The 18,497-nt window shown below is 37.9% G+C and overlaps 1 protein-coding gene across 2 annotated transcripts in view; it reads right to left on the bottom strand.

Annotated features, from left to right (window-relative positions):
* Nucleotides 1-3,724: 3,724 nt before the first annotated feature.
* The window catches only part of EMB (embigin), a 38,046-nt gene continuing 23,273 nt past the window's right edge, over nt 3,725-18,497 (bottom strand). Inside the window, exons 5-9 of one of the 2 annotated variants that reach the window (XM_058680130.1) lie at nt 12,949-13,076; nt 10,228-10,507; nt 9,415-9,448; nt 6,002-6,056; nt 4,814-4,897 (exon numbers count right to left, since the gene is read on the bottom strand). In XM_058680130.1, the coding sequence (XP_058536113.1) occupies nt 4,880-4,897; nt 6,002-6,056; nt 9,415-9,448; nt 10,228-10,507; nt 12,949-13,076 (515 nt within the window). In that variant the 3' untranslated portion in view covers nt 4,814-4,879. Of the gene's footprint in view, nt 4,898-6,001; nt 6,057-9,414; nt 9,449-10,227; nt 10,508-12,948; nt 13,077-18,497 lie in introns of both variants that reach the window. The other variant, XM_058680131.1, reaches the window with a different exon arrangement.

Raw genomic sequence — 18,497 nt, 5'->3', positions numbered from 1 at the left:
CAGTTTATTTAATCTCCCTACATATTTCCTTATTAAAATATTTCCTCATCAAAAAAATATTCTTAGAGCATAGCTGTAATATGTATAGCATAGCATAGCCATGATGTACAGATTAAATGAGAAGGACAAAAAATATTTCAAAGAAATTTGCATGGGTATTGCCCTATGTTAGGCACCCAACCAATGTAAATTATTATAATGATACAATGATGCATCTTTATTGAAGAACTTGGCAAACAGGGCCTACAAGTGGTCCTTCTAGACACAGTGCAAATGTATTCCTAAAGCTCACATGAAAGAAATACCTATAGTTTCATTTTCCTTTACTGTGAATCTGAATAGGATAAATTAATGGCAGATTAATCAAAATCAAAGAATAAATATGTACAGTCTAATATTATACAAACAACTGAGTCGTTCCTCTACTTTCCTTTCAATAAATAATTATGCGGAGCATGCCATTATCGCATCACTATACTGTTAATACTGAAAATAAAACATGCTTGAACTTACTCCCACCAAAAGATGAACAGTGCCAACTGGGAGTAAGTCTAATGTCTCCCAGGCATGGTTCAAATAGAGAAGATTCATTTTTCTGCTGAGAAATATCATAGATAGTAAATCATTTTGTAGAAACCTCCCTAATTGCCTCAAAATTGACGTAGGGAGAAAGCAAACAGAACTGTTTTTTCTTAACTGAGAATTCCATGAGAACTATGCTTTTGGTAATCAAAAACAAACAATGAACCTTAAAAAAAAAGATTTAAGATTAAATGTTGGGCCCAGCGGCGTGGCCTAGCGGCTAAAGTCCTCTCCTTGAAAGCTCCGGGATCCCATATGGGCGCCGGTTCTAATCCCGGCAGCTCCACTTCCCATCCAGCTCCCTGCTTGTGGCCTGGGAAAGCAGTCGAGGACGGCCCAATACATTGGGACCCTGCACCCATGTGGGAGACCCAGAAGAGGTTCCAGGTTCCTGGCTTCGGATCGGTGCGCATCGGCCCGTTGCGGCTCACTTGGGGAGTGAATCATGGGACGGAAGATCTTCCTCTCTGTCTCTCCTCCTCTGTGTATATCTGGCTGTAATAAAAAAATGAATAAATCTTTTAGAAAAAAGAGATTAAATGTTGAGTTGTATTCTAAGATATTGTAAGGTATCATAAAATTCTAAAGGGCGAGTGGAATAAACATGTGCATTGAATGCTTGAGGTACCATGCAAAAGAATACAATTAACTACAACTCCTTATAGTTGTGGTCAAAGAATTATTTAAAATAACAAGATAGAAAATAAGGTTTGTATTTTTATTATCCAAGAAACATGGAAAACAATAAGTACTTAAATAAGTTGAAAGCAATATGTTCTGTACAATAGTTCAGAAAAATGAGCTTCCTTTGCTCACGAGATTTTAATACATAAACAAAATGTAACTGAACCTTTTCCTCCATAACTACGTGCTTTTTAAAACAAAGTAAGCAAACATTGAAGTTATGAAAGCTTGTTTTTCTTCTGTTAAAATACTTTCCGTATTCTGACTTACAACAGTGTAGACTGTCTCTAAAAATCAGTACACCTTTGTGAAATCTGAGTTTTACTTATGCATTTGTTCACACAACTCATGACATTGCTAATACTTCCTCACTGTGGTGAGACACAGGACATGGGAATAATAGGCAGAATTCAAGGAAAAGATCAACAAATGTGTTTAGCCACTGGGCACACACAAATACACAGAAAGTCACTTAGGTGCATAAAATGGTACATGCCACACTGAGTATTAGAAAGCCCTCAAGTCATGACATGAGATTAAAGCTAACCATGAATAAGTCAAAGCGGCAGAAATGCTAGCAAAGGCGTACTGAGCCAACCCCCTGCGTGCAAAGGCTAGTTCAAGACACTTTGGAGAGATTAGCTAGTTGCCGATTGCAATATTAAGAAAGGCAAAGGTGAACTCGCAGAGACTTGGCATGCGATCTGCTTAGCTATGTTAGATCATGAGGTTTGTGTTTAGAACAGCAGTCAGTCAACAACACAAAACACAGATTGACAAGTTGTGAGAGTCTGAGGTAGTTATATCAAGCCATTAGCTTTTGTAAAGGGTGGGAATGCAGTGAGAAGGCAGTGGGACACAGTCATGGGGCGTTAAGGTCAAACAGAAGAGGGATGCTGATCAGTAAATATCAGCTAATGAAGGCAGAGAAAATACTACAACTGAGTAATAAATTTGAGCCCAAGTTGCCAGATCCTGAGGGGAAATGAAGATTGCAAAGAGAAAAGATCACCTTTTAGTGTTAACTGAATAGGATAGTGTCTGGGAATCATATGACATTTTTTCATAAGATTTACTACACAGGGAACATCATTAAGTTTATTTAGTATGCTGAAAACCCACTGACTGGAAAGATACACAGGGTTATCCAAGGGGTGTAATACATAAACTTGGAGTAATTTGCCTAGTTCGGTTTCCTGAGGCTTAGACGCTGCACTTGATTCACACTGGGTAGCCTCTATTTATTCCATTCACCATCTCCATGAGGTTATTTAAGGAAGGCATTCCATTTTTAATCTAACAGTGGGCAAATAATTTTTCAGAAGTTCACCAGGGAGACTCCTAATACTCAAAAGTCAACTTTCCCACTCTTTCTTCTGCTAAAAGTTACAGACATGATTTGTTTTCGCTGGAAAAAAAATGTAAATAGCAAACAGTGCCACTTAAAATTCAATTTACTACATAAATGTTTTAGATGATTTTACCTTTGGGGATCATTGTTTTTCTTGCTTTAAAGCTGTGCTAGTCTAACAAACTAATAGCAGCAAAATGGAAGGATGCGTACCACAAAATAGGTGCATATTGTTTATGGCTTTATATATTGATCAAAGAGTAGGTTTGACTAATTTTTCACTGATTGTAACTTGTTTATATTAATTAAGATTCTTGGATGTCTACCATCATGTAGATATCATTCAGACTAATTTTATCAAACTAACAAACATGAGTAAAAGGAAAATAAACTTAAAGCTCTAAATATACAGAATAAACTGAAGTGTGCTAAGCCTTTTTATTGTAACATATATTTGAAACATTGTTACCTCAAAAACTAAGAAAAGAGATGGGAAGAGAAGGGAAGGAAAGGGGAGAGGAGGGAAGGGGAGGGGAGGGGAGGGGAGGGGAGGGGAGGGGAGGGGAGGGGAGGGGAGGGGAGGGGAGGGGAGGGGAAGGGAACAGATTCAATCCCAGTGCTCTGGCTTTGACCTGGTTTAGTCCTAGATCATTACAATCAATTAGGGAGTAAACCAGGGGATGGAAGATTCTTTGTCTTTCTATTTCCCTGTTTTTGTTACTCTGTCTTCCAAGTAAATAAAATAAATTTTTTAAAAAGAATTAGATGTGTAATCAACAAAATTTACAACAAAATGCTGCATGTTTTATAGCAACAGAATAATGAGGAGTTCCAAGTCACCACCTATGACTATTTTTCAAAAGAACACACATATGTGTATGTATCATAGTAAATATCAGGTAAGAGGTCACATAATTTTACTAAGAGAATTTTATTACAATTTTCATAGTCCACACATAATACATTTACATGAAAACTTTTTTCCCCAATCACCGAATTCTTTTCCTCCAGTTTTAATCTTATAGCAAGACTGGAGGTTTCACTACCACTCCAAGTTCCTCCATCTTACTTTCTGATTGCTCTTTAAAGAGGTTACCATGAGGACCTGCCAGAACCAAGGACACCCAGCAAATGTCATATTGTGATCTCCAGCCTAACCCAGGATCCTGAAGAGCGGTTTTTAACATTACATTCAGAGTTCATATATATTAAGATTTAATTTGATTTGGTCGTGAAAAGTTGATTAAATATTTCAGTGATGTATGCAACAGATATCAAGTATACTATTTTTTAATGAAAGTCTAAGACATTCAGAGCAACATAAATGACAAACTTTAGCATTTCTGGATTTCAAAGGAATTATTATTGCAAAGCACCAACAATCTGTTTTTAGTCATTTAAACAACTTTGCATACCAGGAAACCAAATATCAAATCAAAGATATGAAAAAACAACGAACCACAAATCATCAATATAGCACTATAAGCATTACAACAACATGGCACCTATATGCCCTAAAATCTTAATACCACGTGTATGTTAAGAAGTCCAAACCATACGGCTTTAAAAAAATAAAATCTCCACTTGAAAACTAAGAATCAGTTTAGCTTGGTGTGGGAAAGCAGTGAAGACAAGTGAATAAAGATTGATGCTTTACTTTTGCAGTGACAGAGCTTTGGGCAAGTGTGTGGATTTTCCTTTCTTGACATGGTCAATGTTTATGGAGAAAAAGATCTTTCCTGGAGAGACTGAAGCCGAGCTATCTTAAGCAACAGCAGAAAGTATTCATTCCATAGGGAAGCCACATTTTTTTCAATATTACCAAATAAGCTATACATAAGAACCTGTTACAAATACATCTATAAATAGTAGGCATGATTGAAAAACAAAATTAAGACAAATGGCAAAAGATTTCTCTTTAATTCTTTGGTTACAAATAGGCCTAGAGTGACATTTGTTCTAGGAACAATGAGCTGATTTTGCTGGTGTCTGTTTTGTGTGTCTCTTAATGACTATGATGAAATTAATTATGCTAGATAACAGTTTGTAGGATTATTTGACTTTGCTCTAATGTGAAACAGTTATAGAATGGAAATCGACCTTCAGTTGAAAGATGCCATATTTAACTTATGATCTGTTGTATGTGTTGCATACACTTTTCATCCTTTTATAAATCAAAACTCAGATACTTTAAACAGGCTACAAGGTAAAACACAAACACACTGAACATCTTCTCATGATTCTTGGCATGATGTGTCCCATTCATTGACCCACAGCTTCCTGAATTAAATGAAACATAATGAATCATAATTAGTATGGCATGCTTATTCATAATAACATTATCACTCTAGCAAAGCAAAAATTTGGAAGGGGATTCAATCTACTGCCAAATCAAAGAGCTTCTACTACCCTAATAGTGGTGAAATAAGATAATTAGTTGAGAACTAGTCTAAAAATAAAGTCGCTTTGGATTAGTTCACAGCATGAAAAGTATGGAAATCCAAGAGAATAAAATAACAGAATAATCCAATAAACTTGAGAACAATAAAAAAAGAAAGAAGTAATGGAAGGAATGAAGAAAGGAAGGAAAGAAAGAGAAAGAAACAAAGAAAAAAGAAAGAAAAGAGAGAGAGGGAGGGAGAGGAAGGAAGGAAGAGAGAAAGACCACATGGAAAAGTTTAAAAGAAATTAGTTACCCTTGGGCCGTCTTTCCCGGCTTTCCCAGGGACATTAACGAGAAACTATGTGGGAAATGGAGCAGCTGGGACTTGAACCAGCACTCAGGAGAGATGAACACACCATATCACAATGCTCGTCCTGGTCTATGCAACTCTAGAAGCTGAAAAAGCCACCTATCTTGTGACTGCAATCCAGAGACCTGGGAAAGTTGGTTGTGTACTTCAGACAGCCTGAGTGGCTTGGGCCCTTGCTACCCATGCGGGACTTCCAGGTGGAGTTCTAAGCTCCTGACTTCAGCCTGGTGCAGCCCTGATAGTGTCAGCTACTCAGGGAGTAAACCAGTGGGTGCAGGATCTCTCTTTCTCCCCTTCCATGTATTTCTGCCTTTCAAACAAATAAATCTTTGAAAACAAAACAAACAAACAAAAACAAGAAATTAGTTAAAAGTAGCAAAATGGAAAAAATATCACAGATAACTATACTATATTCCCTTTTAGACTGGTGACTATCTGTTTTCTGGTAAAAAAGGATGTTACATATTTTCGCGTAACTGTGTATTTTTCCCATAATACTATGAACAAGTATATCCAAGCAAATAGTAAATGACTAAGTCTTTAATGAAACTTAAGAACAAGCAAGTGGATTAACAATGAACATATATTGAGTTTTACCTATTATTTGCAGTATCATCCGCAAGTAACTTACGTTTTTTCTGTGCCTGGGAGCATTGTTCTCTACTCCATTGCTATCGTCTGGTTTCCTGTACAGAAAACAAAAGGGGAAAATCACTACCCGTTTACAATGCCTAAAATTAAGTCAGTGCACCATTTCTATCACGGCTAAAATGTTAAAACTATACAACATCAGTGCAGACAGAACTTTTCCTTGCTAAAAATATTTCGCTCATAATCTTAATTTTTATTTTTTTAAGGCCATGGCTTGGCACGGAGTTAGTGCCCCAATGACTGTGTAAAAGGCTTGTTCATCTTAGCCAAAGAAAAAAATTTGCTTTTCCCCAAGCACAAATGGAGCTTGAATTTATGAATATGATACATAACAATGTATTGCTTCGAAACACGTAACTAGAAGTCAATTAAGTGCTCAGCCAACTTGCATGCCACTGGTGTTACCAGCTGAGGTGCCTGTTATGTTGAATTAGAGGTTAAAATTTGCTCTGTATCTACTCCGTGTGCATTACAGCAAGACCACAAATGCAGGCTTCGAGTTCTTAGGAACACCTGTCCCCGATCACCAGGACGCAGAATAAATGCCCGTCAAGGTCTTATACACAAGCTCACTGATTAAGCTATTACCCTGGATAATAAAACCAACAACCCCAACAATTTTGACAAAAAGCCCAAGTGCTGGTATATGAGATTGTAAGGTTTAAATAGCAATGAATCAGATAATTGGAGAGGTTTCATTGAACGACTCGTAGTAACTGGCTTGTATTGACATTATACCTTTGGTACTTTTAAGAAATAATTTTTACCAAGAAATATAAACGACTTGCAGATATCTAATAGATACATATATCTATGTATCTATGATACATATAGAAATATATTTGACATATTACATATTAAAATGTCACCTGCCCCCCCAAATTAAGTCAGTATACCATAGATCTCAACTTAAAAAAAGAAAAGAAATTCTGCCATTTGCAACACAGTGACCCCAACTAGAGAGCATTATGCTCGGAGAACTAAACCAATCCCCAAAAGACAGGTATGAAATGTCCTCTCTGATATAAGGCACTCTTCATGCAAAGATACATAGATTTATAGGCAAACATGTATATGCATAAAATCTCATAGGTGAACTGTATAATGGAGACTGGCACACTGGGAAGTGAAGACACACTGTAGCATGCTTCTCTACTCCTGAGTAAAAGGAGAACTCCCAATGAAATTGCTAAATATATCGTGATAATAAGATATTGTCTATACCTATAATATCATGATACACTTAAATAGCAGAATGATGGATTTGTAGCTATTGCTGAAGGACAATACTATTGTAAAAATATGGAGGAAATTGATGGGTGGAGCAGGGCGGATTCCTGTGCCTATGGAACCGTATCATAAAAAAAATCTAAAACGATACTAATATTGGAATATTTTGTGAGTTCAAATGTCTTTGATATTCATATTAAGTCCAAAGATACTGCTATAACCCTATGTTGAGAAAGTCAAAAATATTTCAATGATCTCTACAGCAAGGACAGAATAGACAAAACAGTGGCCGGGATGGTGGCATAGTGGGTTGAGCTGTCACCTGCAATGTGGCATTTCACATGGGTGTCAGTTCAAGTCTCATCCCCTCCATGGCCAATCCAGCTCCTTGCCAATATGCCTGGCAAAGCAGTGGAAGACGGCTTGAGTACTTGGGTCCCTGCACCCACATAAGAAGCCCCTGTGAAGCTCATGACTCCTGGTTTCCATCTGGCCGAGTCCCACACTCTGTAGTACCTGGGGAATGAGCAATGAATAGAGGAGCTCTTGCTCTCTCTCCTTCTCTCTCTTTCAAATAAATAAAAGCTTTTTAAAAAGATATAAAGTAATACATACATTATCCTAAGTTTCAGAAAAATAAAATTCATCTTTGATATTTTAAAAAGAATAAAATCCCAAGTGAACATTAACAAGATGCCCAAGCTCTCCAGAGGGCTGAATGCCCAGGAAAAGAGCAATCTTTTCTAGCTACCAGACTGTGATTTTTTTTAAAGATTTATTTATTTTTATTGGAAAGTCAGCTTTACAGAGTGAAGGAGTTTCAAAAAGAACTTCCATCCACTGGTTCATTGCCCATGTAGCCACAGCAGCCAGAGCTGAGTTGATATGAAGCCAGGAGCCAGGACCCTCTTCCAGGTCTCCCATGCGGATGCAGGATCCCATGACTTTGGGCCATCCTCCACTGCTTACCCAGGCCACAAAAGCAGGGAGCTAGATGGGAAGTGGAACAGCCGGAATACAAACCAGAGCCCATATGGGATCCTGATGCATGCAAGCAAGGACATTAGCCACTAGGCTATTGCACTGGACTCCATACCCTGTGATTTTAACACGACACTTTGCCACCTCTTACTATATGGATACTTTCATTTAATTATTTTGTGTCCTTAATTTGGAGACTCACATTTTGTTGATGAATTTTCTCTCCAATGTGTGACTTGCTCAAACATACCAATTGAAACTGTGTCCACGAATATTCCAGTGCCAGCTGTGCCCCTTCCAGTTTGTGATTTCAACATCAGCACCTCATGGTACCTGTTGCCTTACAGGGCTAAAGGTCAAGTGCTGTTTTGTGTTGCTAATGGTTGCCAAGGCCTCCCTTTTCTCAGGTTTCTTTCAGCTTCCTTCAGCAGACTTCATTTCTTGGTTTCTGTACTTGGCTCTTGTTCCTCACACTTGGGCGCTTTGCCCACTGACTTTCACACTCAGCTCTCAGGCTCAGAGAATCAGCCACTTCGATCTGCACCACATCGAATTACATGTTTGTGACTTTATTCCCACTCCTCTCATGTAAATAAGGGAGTGGTGAGAAAAGACATGGCACAGTTTGTGTTTCCTGAAAAATAATAAAAAAGGGAATCCTAGGCCAGTACTTCTCAACAGGACAGCATTAGAACCACCGGGAGATGTTTATGAGAGATGCAGATTAGCAAGCCCCAATTTCAGAGGCGCTGAATGAGGAAACGCAGCAAGGCCTGTGTACCTGCAGTTTTTAATGATCCTCTTAAGTGACTGAAAAGAGAGCCAAGGTAAAGGATCACTGTTTTAAGCAAACATGGCTTACTAAACACCTAGGCTAAGTGTTTTTCATGTGCAGTATTTGTTCAGTTCAACAGCTTTATGTGGCAAACAGTATTATTAAACAAACTTTTGTAAACAAGAAAGCAGAAGCACACGGAGGGAACATGGTAAGCAGTGGAGGTGGGGTTCTCACGCAGACCCCTGGATGCTGGCTGCCACTCTTCACTATCAGAAGAGTGGCACAGATAATAACAACTACATCTCATACTCCTGCTTTTTTCTCTCCACAACAATTCTTCATTCAATTTCACACTGGTGGTGATTGTACTCAAGTCAAATTAATCAATCAAATGTAATACTTACAACTGTTCAATTTGTTCGAATTCTCTCCCCCTCTCTGTAAGAAGAAATTGACAATTACGATTAACTTGATTTTTTTTTTTATGGGACATGCATGTGCAACTCAACCTTTCCTCTTACCTACGAATACACTGTACTATGTTTCCCCTTCAAAAGGGGGGAGACAGGTGCTGCATCCTACAACTACACTCACTACAACACCTCCCCTTCATCTACCCTCTGGCTTCAACTGCATTTCTGGTCAACCAGAGTTTAGTGTTTTGGGATTTCTGAAACTATGGCTGATTACAATCTGCCATTACTTACAATAGCAAAAACATACAGCACAAAAACAGGGAAGAATACAAGATGCAAAGGATACCGTCAGCTTTCCCTCCTCATCATTCACTGGGTAAAGGCTACAAAGGTTGGAAATCAAAAGGACACCACCTAGTTTTCAGGAAATCCAGAATGATAAAAAAAAAAAATTTAAGGGCATTATCTAAATGAAAAATAATTGCTTGTCCTTGATACTTTTATATTTTTATCACATTCTTTTTTCAAACATACAAATACTAACACAAATATCATCTAGTTAGTTGGTGCATAGTCACAAGAAACATCAAAAGAAAAAGAATATTAATACTAAAAAATTTTTTTAAAAAGTTGAAACAGGAAGATGACGGATATGGTGTCACCACCGTTGTTAATATAAATACTGCTCCAAATAAGAAAAGGTGACTCTAAAATTAGTGGAATGTCGTGTCACCCTATATAAGAGAGTAAAGGATACCTGTGATTATTCGTGATAATGTCATTTTAGAACAGAGATCCTACCTGGTCGCTTCTTTTTCTTCTGTGTGTACAGTTCACAAAGCAGAATAATGGCCACTAAAAGAACAACCTCGGCAACTATTGCAAGGAATGGCTTGAGAGGCACCCAAAAGCTCAGCACGACAAGTTCAATGTGTTCTTCACTCTCGCCTAATTGGAACAGTGCCTGGCACCAGTAGGATCCCCCATCTTCCTCTGAAAGATGCATTATCTTGAGTCTTGTTTCATTAGCATATGTTCCATTGATCACATACTTATCATTCATTTGAACATCAACAGGAACCTAGTACAAGAAGATGGGACGCTCCATTGATATCATATGGCGTAAAAGTTTACATATCATGTGAAATAATTTTAAGCAAAAAGTTCTAAGGATGCCAAGAACATTTCTTACTATGAAAAAACCATGTTAACATTTGTGATAGGATTGGCTTTGTTGTACAGTGGGTTAAGTCATTGCCTGTGATGATAGCGTCTCATATTAGTGTGCTAGTTCAACTCCCAGAGTCTCTGCTTCTGATTCAGCTTTCTGCCACTGTATCTGAGACAGCAGAAAAAGATAGCCCAATTACATGGGCCCCTGTTATCTATGTGGGAGAACGGAGTGGAGCTCCAGGATCCTGAATTTGACCTGATCCTGTGTTGGATATCGCAGCTATAAGAACCAACAGATGGAAGACCCCTCTCCCCAGGTCACTTTCCCTTTGTCACTCTCTCTTTCAAATAAATAAATTGTCTTTAAAAAAATGTGGAAACTATAAACAAGTAAGCAGTCCATCATAGGCAAATATGAGGAGTAAAAGCAGAAAAATTCCAGGTCTTCGAGTTTCACATTCCAATCCCGACTACTCTTCAGAACACTTCCCCCTCCAGGACAGACACAGGCACTGGCCCTGGAGCTAGTATTCCTGATCATGGCTGTTTAAGGAAGATCAGTCAGTGATAACAGGAGTTGCCAGGCTGGCACTCACTGTGAAATTCTAAGCCTTTGGAGCTGAACATAGAAGCAATGATGGAAACCCTCAGTAGGATCGGTTCTTCTGGAGCCTGTACTGCTGCATGTCTGGGTGCTCTTCCAGGCAAGCTGGCTCTGAGATTGGCTGGGTTTTCCCCAGATGTTCAAAGCCATTGGGAACTGTTTCATTTGATCTATTTAAATTAAATTTCATTTTCATATCATTTGATGCCTTTGCTGCTCTACCACTCAACTGTCCTTTTTGATAAATGCTAATCTACATACAAATTGTCTCAGAGGTTTTCTGAAGAATTGTCTGTGAACTTGTTATTTACCACAGACATTACACCAACCTGGCTCCTTATGCATCACACTGCTGGGATGTCTGTTCCAAATGCATGCTCTCTGAGCCAGATAAATATAAGTGCAACTATTACATTTGTAAGAAGTACCAGATTTTGATATAAATAATGGATCTAAATTTTGAAAAAGCATTTGATCTAATGTTTAACCTTAGAAGCTCTTCCTTGCATTTTTCTCACAGTCTAACATGACCCAATGTAAGAGGGCAATGACAGGTACAGCCAATGGAAAGATATTCAGGTATATGTGAAATTATATAGATTTAGGCTCTTATCTAATATCACACAGGCAAAGGTAAACTAGGTTATGTTCTTCAAATATCAGTTGACATTTTTTATGAATTTGCATAATTTTGCAAAAATGTTTATACATAAGAACAATGAATGTCATTCCCAATCATCCAAGAGAAGACAAACAAAAGTGATCAAGATTGAAGTCTATAGCTATTGCTTTGGAGCTATTACACTGAAGAATATATACTGACCAATGTTGGTGTAAAGCATTCATTGACCCTTTCAAGTTTTTCTTTTATTGACTTTCAATTGTCTAGATAGCACTAACATTGTTAAAGCAGGAATTTAATGTCTCCTTGTAAAATCATATGTTCTTTCTAGAATTAGGGCTTGCTTTTAACAGACCTTAATCATCACAAGTCTTCCTTAGCACCAAGGCAAGAGAAGGGTGCCATAAAGAACAGCGTTCCAGTTTTCCAACCATGAGAAGCTATGTGACAGGAAGCCAGGAATGATTTGAATATGTATTCTTGTCTTCCTATCATCAACTCTTTGAATAGACATTTCTCAGGTGATGGGAGGGTTGGGAGGCTGGGTATGGCTTCTTCCCTTGTTTTCCCCCTTTCCCCAGAAATCGGAACAAGAAATCGAAAGTTTAAAAACAATGATCACACCTGCCCTGATCAACTATGTAAACTTCACCTAAAAAAATGCTGTATCTGACCTCTCATGGGGGCTTGGAAGGCTTTCAAAAAATCAATGACATTTACTATTAAAACCTAAAACTTATATACATGGTACCAATTTTTTCACTATTTTTTCAAATTGTGCCATTAAATCACATTACATCAAAGTTATTTCAGGAGACAAAATCTGGAAACAAATGCTTTTATGAGTTTATTTCTGAGCTGTTCTATCTAAAATAAATTGTAACTGCCTTTACAAGTATTAATCTAAAAAACAAAATACCAGGTAACAAAACAGAAAGAGTCCCTTCAGATGTGGAAGGTAACATACTGAAATCATTAAGTGAAGCTCCATTTTTTGCAGTTCTTCCTTGATGAACACATATTAAAAGATAACATCCCTAGGAATGTTGAGTCTGTTAGAAACTTTTTATTTATGGAATAGAAACTCTATTGATGTTATCAAATCAAAGAAACATGTCCTTACCTGAATACTTCCATTACTACTGTGCCAACTCCAGTTTAAAGGAAAGCAACCTTCACATTTACACGTCAAGACGGCAGAATCCCCCACATAAGTAATCAACGGCTTGTTTTTTCTATGAAGTTCAGGGACTAAGAAAATTTCAGAGAAACATATATTTTACTAACAGAATTGAAATATAGAGGGAATGGGCACATGGCATACCTTAAAAGACATTTTGTAACCTATGCATCATTTTCAGTATTTCTTTTCAGTCATATATAAAATAAATCTAGCTTCTAATAGGGGGCAGTTTGTAGTAACATTAATCGTACTGGTTATATAACCCCATATAATTGGCTTCTATATAAAAAAAGAAAGAACTTTTTTATGATTGCACATAAAGATTAGAAGTATTATGAAACTGGTGAATATTTTTTTATTTCATTTTTTTAAAGATTTATTTATTTTATTACAAAGTCAGATATACAGAGAGGAGGAGAGACAGAGAGGAAGATCTTCCATCCGATGATTCACTCCCCAAGTGAGCCGCAACGGCCGGTGCGCGCCGATCCAAAGCCGGGAACCAGGAACCTCTTCCGGGTCTCTCACAGGGATGCAGGATCCCAATGCATTGGGCCGTCCTCAACTGCTTTCCCAGGCCACAAGCAGGGAGCTGGATGGGAAGTGGAGTTGCCGGGATTAGAACCGGCACCCATATGGGATCCCGGGGCGTTCAAGGCGAGGACTTTAGCCGCTAGGCCACGCTGCCGGGCCTGATACTGGTGAATATTTTAGATTAGAAAGAATTTCAAGTTTTGATCCAATTCTTTCTTCATATCTATTGCTACCACAGAAAAATTATTGTCTTCAGAGTTTTGCTCTTGGATAACAGTTATTATGCAATCTGAACTACAAAATTTTGTTGATTTCATTTTTTTCATATACCAATTATAACAGGTTTGGGGGTTGTGGATTTTGTTGCTTTGGGTTTGCTTTTTTTTTTTTTTAAACTTTCATTTGTTTAGTATGGCAGCATGGGAAAGAATGAATGAAGTTTTGAAATCTTAATACTTTAGATCATCATGATAAATGTTAAAGATGTTACTTAATATTCCCTATTATTCAATTTGTAAGCTTTATATTTGAGAGCATCAAAGAAGGGAATGGGAAGATCAAATTTAATTGCTGGAGTTAAGCTTACAGATGAAGCATGTTTTCTAAGCACTGCTGTCATTAGCTCTCCAAAGACAACCAGGGAGTTGCGTAAGTAAGAATTAGAAAGATGAAAAAGAGGAAGAGGGGGGCAACAGCTGGAACAGAAATTCGGGCTTGTATGAGCATCAGACAAATGGTAAAACCAGAGTTGAAAAACAGGTTTCTCTCTATGGGTTTTATCCTTAGGCAATTATGGTTACATGAGTGAAAGTTTAATGCCCTAGTTGTTTAAAATGGGCCTCAACTGTCAGCAATATAATTAGACATATGACCCTCCTCTGCAGCTGGCCACCAGCACATGAGTGGAATACTGCTCCTAATAAGAAGTGGCACGGAAGAAAGTATATCACCCAGAAAGGTTTAAATGCTCCAAAAATCATAAAGAAAGGTAACGTGTAACAAACCATGGTTCCCAAAACCAAGATGACGTGTTTTGATTGAATCTCTACAGTTTTACAATAGTCAGAGCGATGAATTACTTAACTAGGTATATAATCACCCTACAAATTGTCCCTGGACACCTCGGGAGGAACTACTAGGATTCCCAGAGGAATGTGGCACAATGAGTACATGTGGCAGGGTTAATATATTCCTACTTTAGCCATGGCAGCCAAAGAAACTAAGGAAGTAATACTAAAAGATACAGAGTTGTTTTTAGAGAAATTTAAGAGTGCCCCATACTTTCTTCTGGCCACCATTATGTTGAGGACATTAGAGGAGATGTAGCTAATTTCAGAAGTCAAATCAGGACTGTTAGAAGGTGTCAACACAATGACAGTGTTTCTTCTCTGAACATGACAAGGTAAGGTTTGCATCTGAGATATATTTACCATAGAATTATTCTTCTGTGGTACTGAACTCTAAGGAAAAAGTGCTTCGTTAAGGATTAAATGAGAGAACAATGCTTGGTGCATTTTTTTTTTTATTTTATTTTTTTTTTTTTTTTTGGTGATCAAGCAGTAGCACTGAATTCTTAATTTTTTTTTTCTTAGAATCTGGGATGCTCATGCCCTTCCTATATAGTGGTCATTAGTCAGTATTTAAAAATGGATAATCTTCAGGAATAAGAATGGTCTTGGGACTAATTAGCCTTGAGCAGCATACAAGACATAAAGCAAAGCAAAACAAAACAAAAAAACTGGAGAACTGGAAATTCACCTGAACACATCTCAGAATCATGGGAGCGTATCAAAACACATAAGGATGAGGAAAGAGCTCTAAGCTGAGTTCTTTCAGAACAAGTACTTCATCTAAAAATGTGGAGGAAACCATTAGAAAACGAGACACACACACATTAGAATATGTGTTCATAGCAGACAGGGCCCAGGAAAAGAAAGGAATGACAGGGACATTGAGATGCCACTGATATTACAAATGCAACTTTTCATTGAATCTGTAAAACAGACCCTAATGGTTAAAAACACTTATTAATTCAGTTAGCTCATTTTTGATCTATTTGAAAGGCGGAAATACAGAGTTCCAATCGATTAGTCCACTCCCCAGCTGCCCGCAGTAGACCAGATGGGGCCAAGCTAAGTCTGGATGTGAGAACTCAGTCCAGATCTGCCACATGGTGGTAAGGACCAACGGCTTCAGTCATCACCTGTTACCTCCCATGATACATGTTAGCAGGACGCTGGAGTTAAGGAAAGAGCCAGGACTCAAACCTGGTCATTGGGATATAGATACAGGCATGCCAGGAGACATCTTCATGGCTACACCAAATGCCTGCCCCAAATCCTACCATTTTAAGCACACATTCAAGAGCTTGGCTAAAGCAACTGAAAGAGATCATTATTGCATGAGTTTTCTTAAGTGGGTAAATTACAATTCAAGCCAAGGTACCAATCACAAGAAATAAAATTGTTAAAAGTTAACAAGAAAATTTTGCTTCTAGATATACATGTTGTACAGAGCTAAAAAAAAAGAGTGGAATAACAGGTTTACATATTACAAAACATAGGAAAAAAGAAAATAGCTCATTCACAGCTAGTATTAAAAATATTAAACTTTTAAATAAGAGGCCTCCTATGGTCCAAATCTTTAAATTCAAAATAATAATAATAGTAACACAGAAGTTATGTCTGAGAAGTTCTGTCCTAGTTTTGTTAGCTTGGTTTGATTTCCTTATTCCATAGTTAAATTTATTCATAGATCCACCTAACACCAAAATGGAGGAAAATATCCAAAATATGAAATGTGTAAGTAATTCTAGAAGCCAAAAGAATAATAAGCCAATCTTCTGTCAAGATGTTAATGTAACAACTTTATTTTCTTGAAAAACAAATGAATGAAATGTTTAAACGTCACAATGTTGAAGCCTCAACTAAGCTGAGCCATAGAACATTTTATTCTGTCTTATTATTCTTATGATAAATCTAGCTCCTACCCTAGATATCAGAGGTCATGGGCAGGTTTTGTGGACCGAGTTCCCTGCTGACCTCTCCACAAATCCCTTCCAGGCATTCAATTCTTCTGTTTTCTATCCCTTGAAGGGAGGATTATCCTGGTTAGTCAAAGTCCAGGACACTTACTGAACTCTCCTTCCTAAAATTGGGACACAAATAACTCAGTCCCATAATCAACAGTTATTTTCTCTGGCTTGTAAGGTTGTAACTTTCTCCCCAGAACTGTAAGTGCCAAACCTACTTTGTTTTGTGAAGGAGTAGTCTGGTCTGCTCTGGTTTAATGTCAATAAGACCTTGCCAAGGAAAAAGAGGCCAGCTATTCATGTAGCCAAGCCTTCCAAAGGTTTCTGCAACAAAGTTTCTGTTCAAGACTGGTCAATAATACCTCATAATGTATTTTGTCTCTTTTTAAAATCTATTTCCCAAACTGAAATTTTGCTGTGCTGGATCGGCCAAGGACTAAGTTACTCTTGGATACCTGACAAAGTACTATCCGTTCCAATCAATAGTTAATCATACTTCTCTCCAAAATAATGAATATCTGGTGTGATTTTTTGAACTGTGGGATACATGAGAACACAGAGGTGTTGAGGGAGAAATCAACCTAGATTAGGATTACAGGAACCAAAGGCCCATAGATTAAGCACAGGTAGGAGTTTAGGTACAGTGGGCGATCTTTTCGGGAGCTACACGGTTCCCCGGGAGCCACCAATAGAGCAAAACCACACTTATTGAATTCCATGTAAAGAGGCACAAGAAACAACGGTGTGGCTCTGCTTCAGATGTTTCTACAGCCACTGTAAAACAAACACTGCTTGGAAGAACAGACTCCTAACAGGTCATGTTAGGTGAGTCAGAGCTGCAGTTCTTCCTCCAAGCTGGTTAGCTTCCAGATTTCTCAACCTCAGAGTGTTTCTTTGTGAACACTAGGTCATGCTTCAGCAGGAAACACTGTGTTGAAATAAGATTATAGTATTGAAATTCACCCATAGGCTAAGAATCAAATGTAGAAGGAAGGCGGTGTTTTGTGGAAAACACATTTGTTAGCCTCTAGCACATGATTAGCAGCTACAAGGTTATCTTGGATAGTCTATGAAATTCAGGTAAGGAACTCACCGCTGTGCTATGAAATATGAAGATCAGGCTGTAGACCCTAATGACTAACAATGACTGAGTCAAGATGTGGAGACTCCAAAACCAAAACTTTGCTTTGCTTTCATCTCTCTCCTTTTTTCCCCGACTGTTCCCTAAACAAATGCTCAAAATAGCATGAAACATTCCTCTTAACTCTGTCTTATGTGGCTAATAACTACAGTATGGAATTAAATGGTAAGATATACTGTATTCAGGGGATATTAACTTGTTTGAACTGTTCTAGAAACCACAAATGGTTCTGAATCACTGCTTGTTTAAGGTAGGACATTTTTATCAACATATAAGGGCACTGAGCCAGCATTCCAATGTACCCTGTTCATTTTCTGAAAATTTGGATGACATAGGAAAACAAAAATATTGGAGTTAGATAAACCAGATTGAAGATGGTGAGATTGCTGATTCATTCCAGGTGAGGCTAATTTTGAAGAGAGGTACTTGTCAAAGATTCCAGGTTGCTTGTGTGTCCAGTGTCTGTCAAGTCTGCAAAGATGTACTGCCATGTCCTTAATGTTCATTTACCTCTCACTCACAGGATGACTTTCCTTCACATCGGCTCCTTCCATGAGGAGGGCTCTGAACAGGCTCACTGCTGTTATTCTTTACGTTTTTCCTATAATCTTTTTAGGTTTGGATTCATTTAGATGCTTCGTTATTCAGTATAGTAGCACATCGTAGAGTGTGCTAGCCAAGGACCAAGAGGCAGAGATGCTAAATGTGCAGCAGGCACACCATCTAGGTTTTATGTTAGTAACCTCTTTGTGTTCATGCAACAAGAAAATTGCCTAACAGTGC

The sequence above is a fragment of the Ochotona princeps genome, chromosome 23, assembly GCF_030435755.1.
Source record: "Ochotona princeps isolate mOchPri1 chromosome 23, mOchPri1.hap1, whole genome shotgun sequence".
Classification (NCBI taxonomy): domain Eukaryota; kingdom Metazoa; phylum Chordata; class Mammalia; order Lagomorpha; family Ochotonidae; genus Ochotona; species Ochotona princeps.
This window is presented reverse-complemented; position numbering and strand designations above follow the sequence as displayed.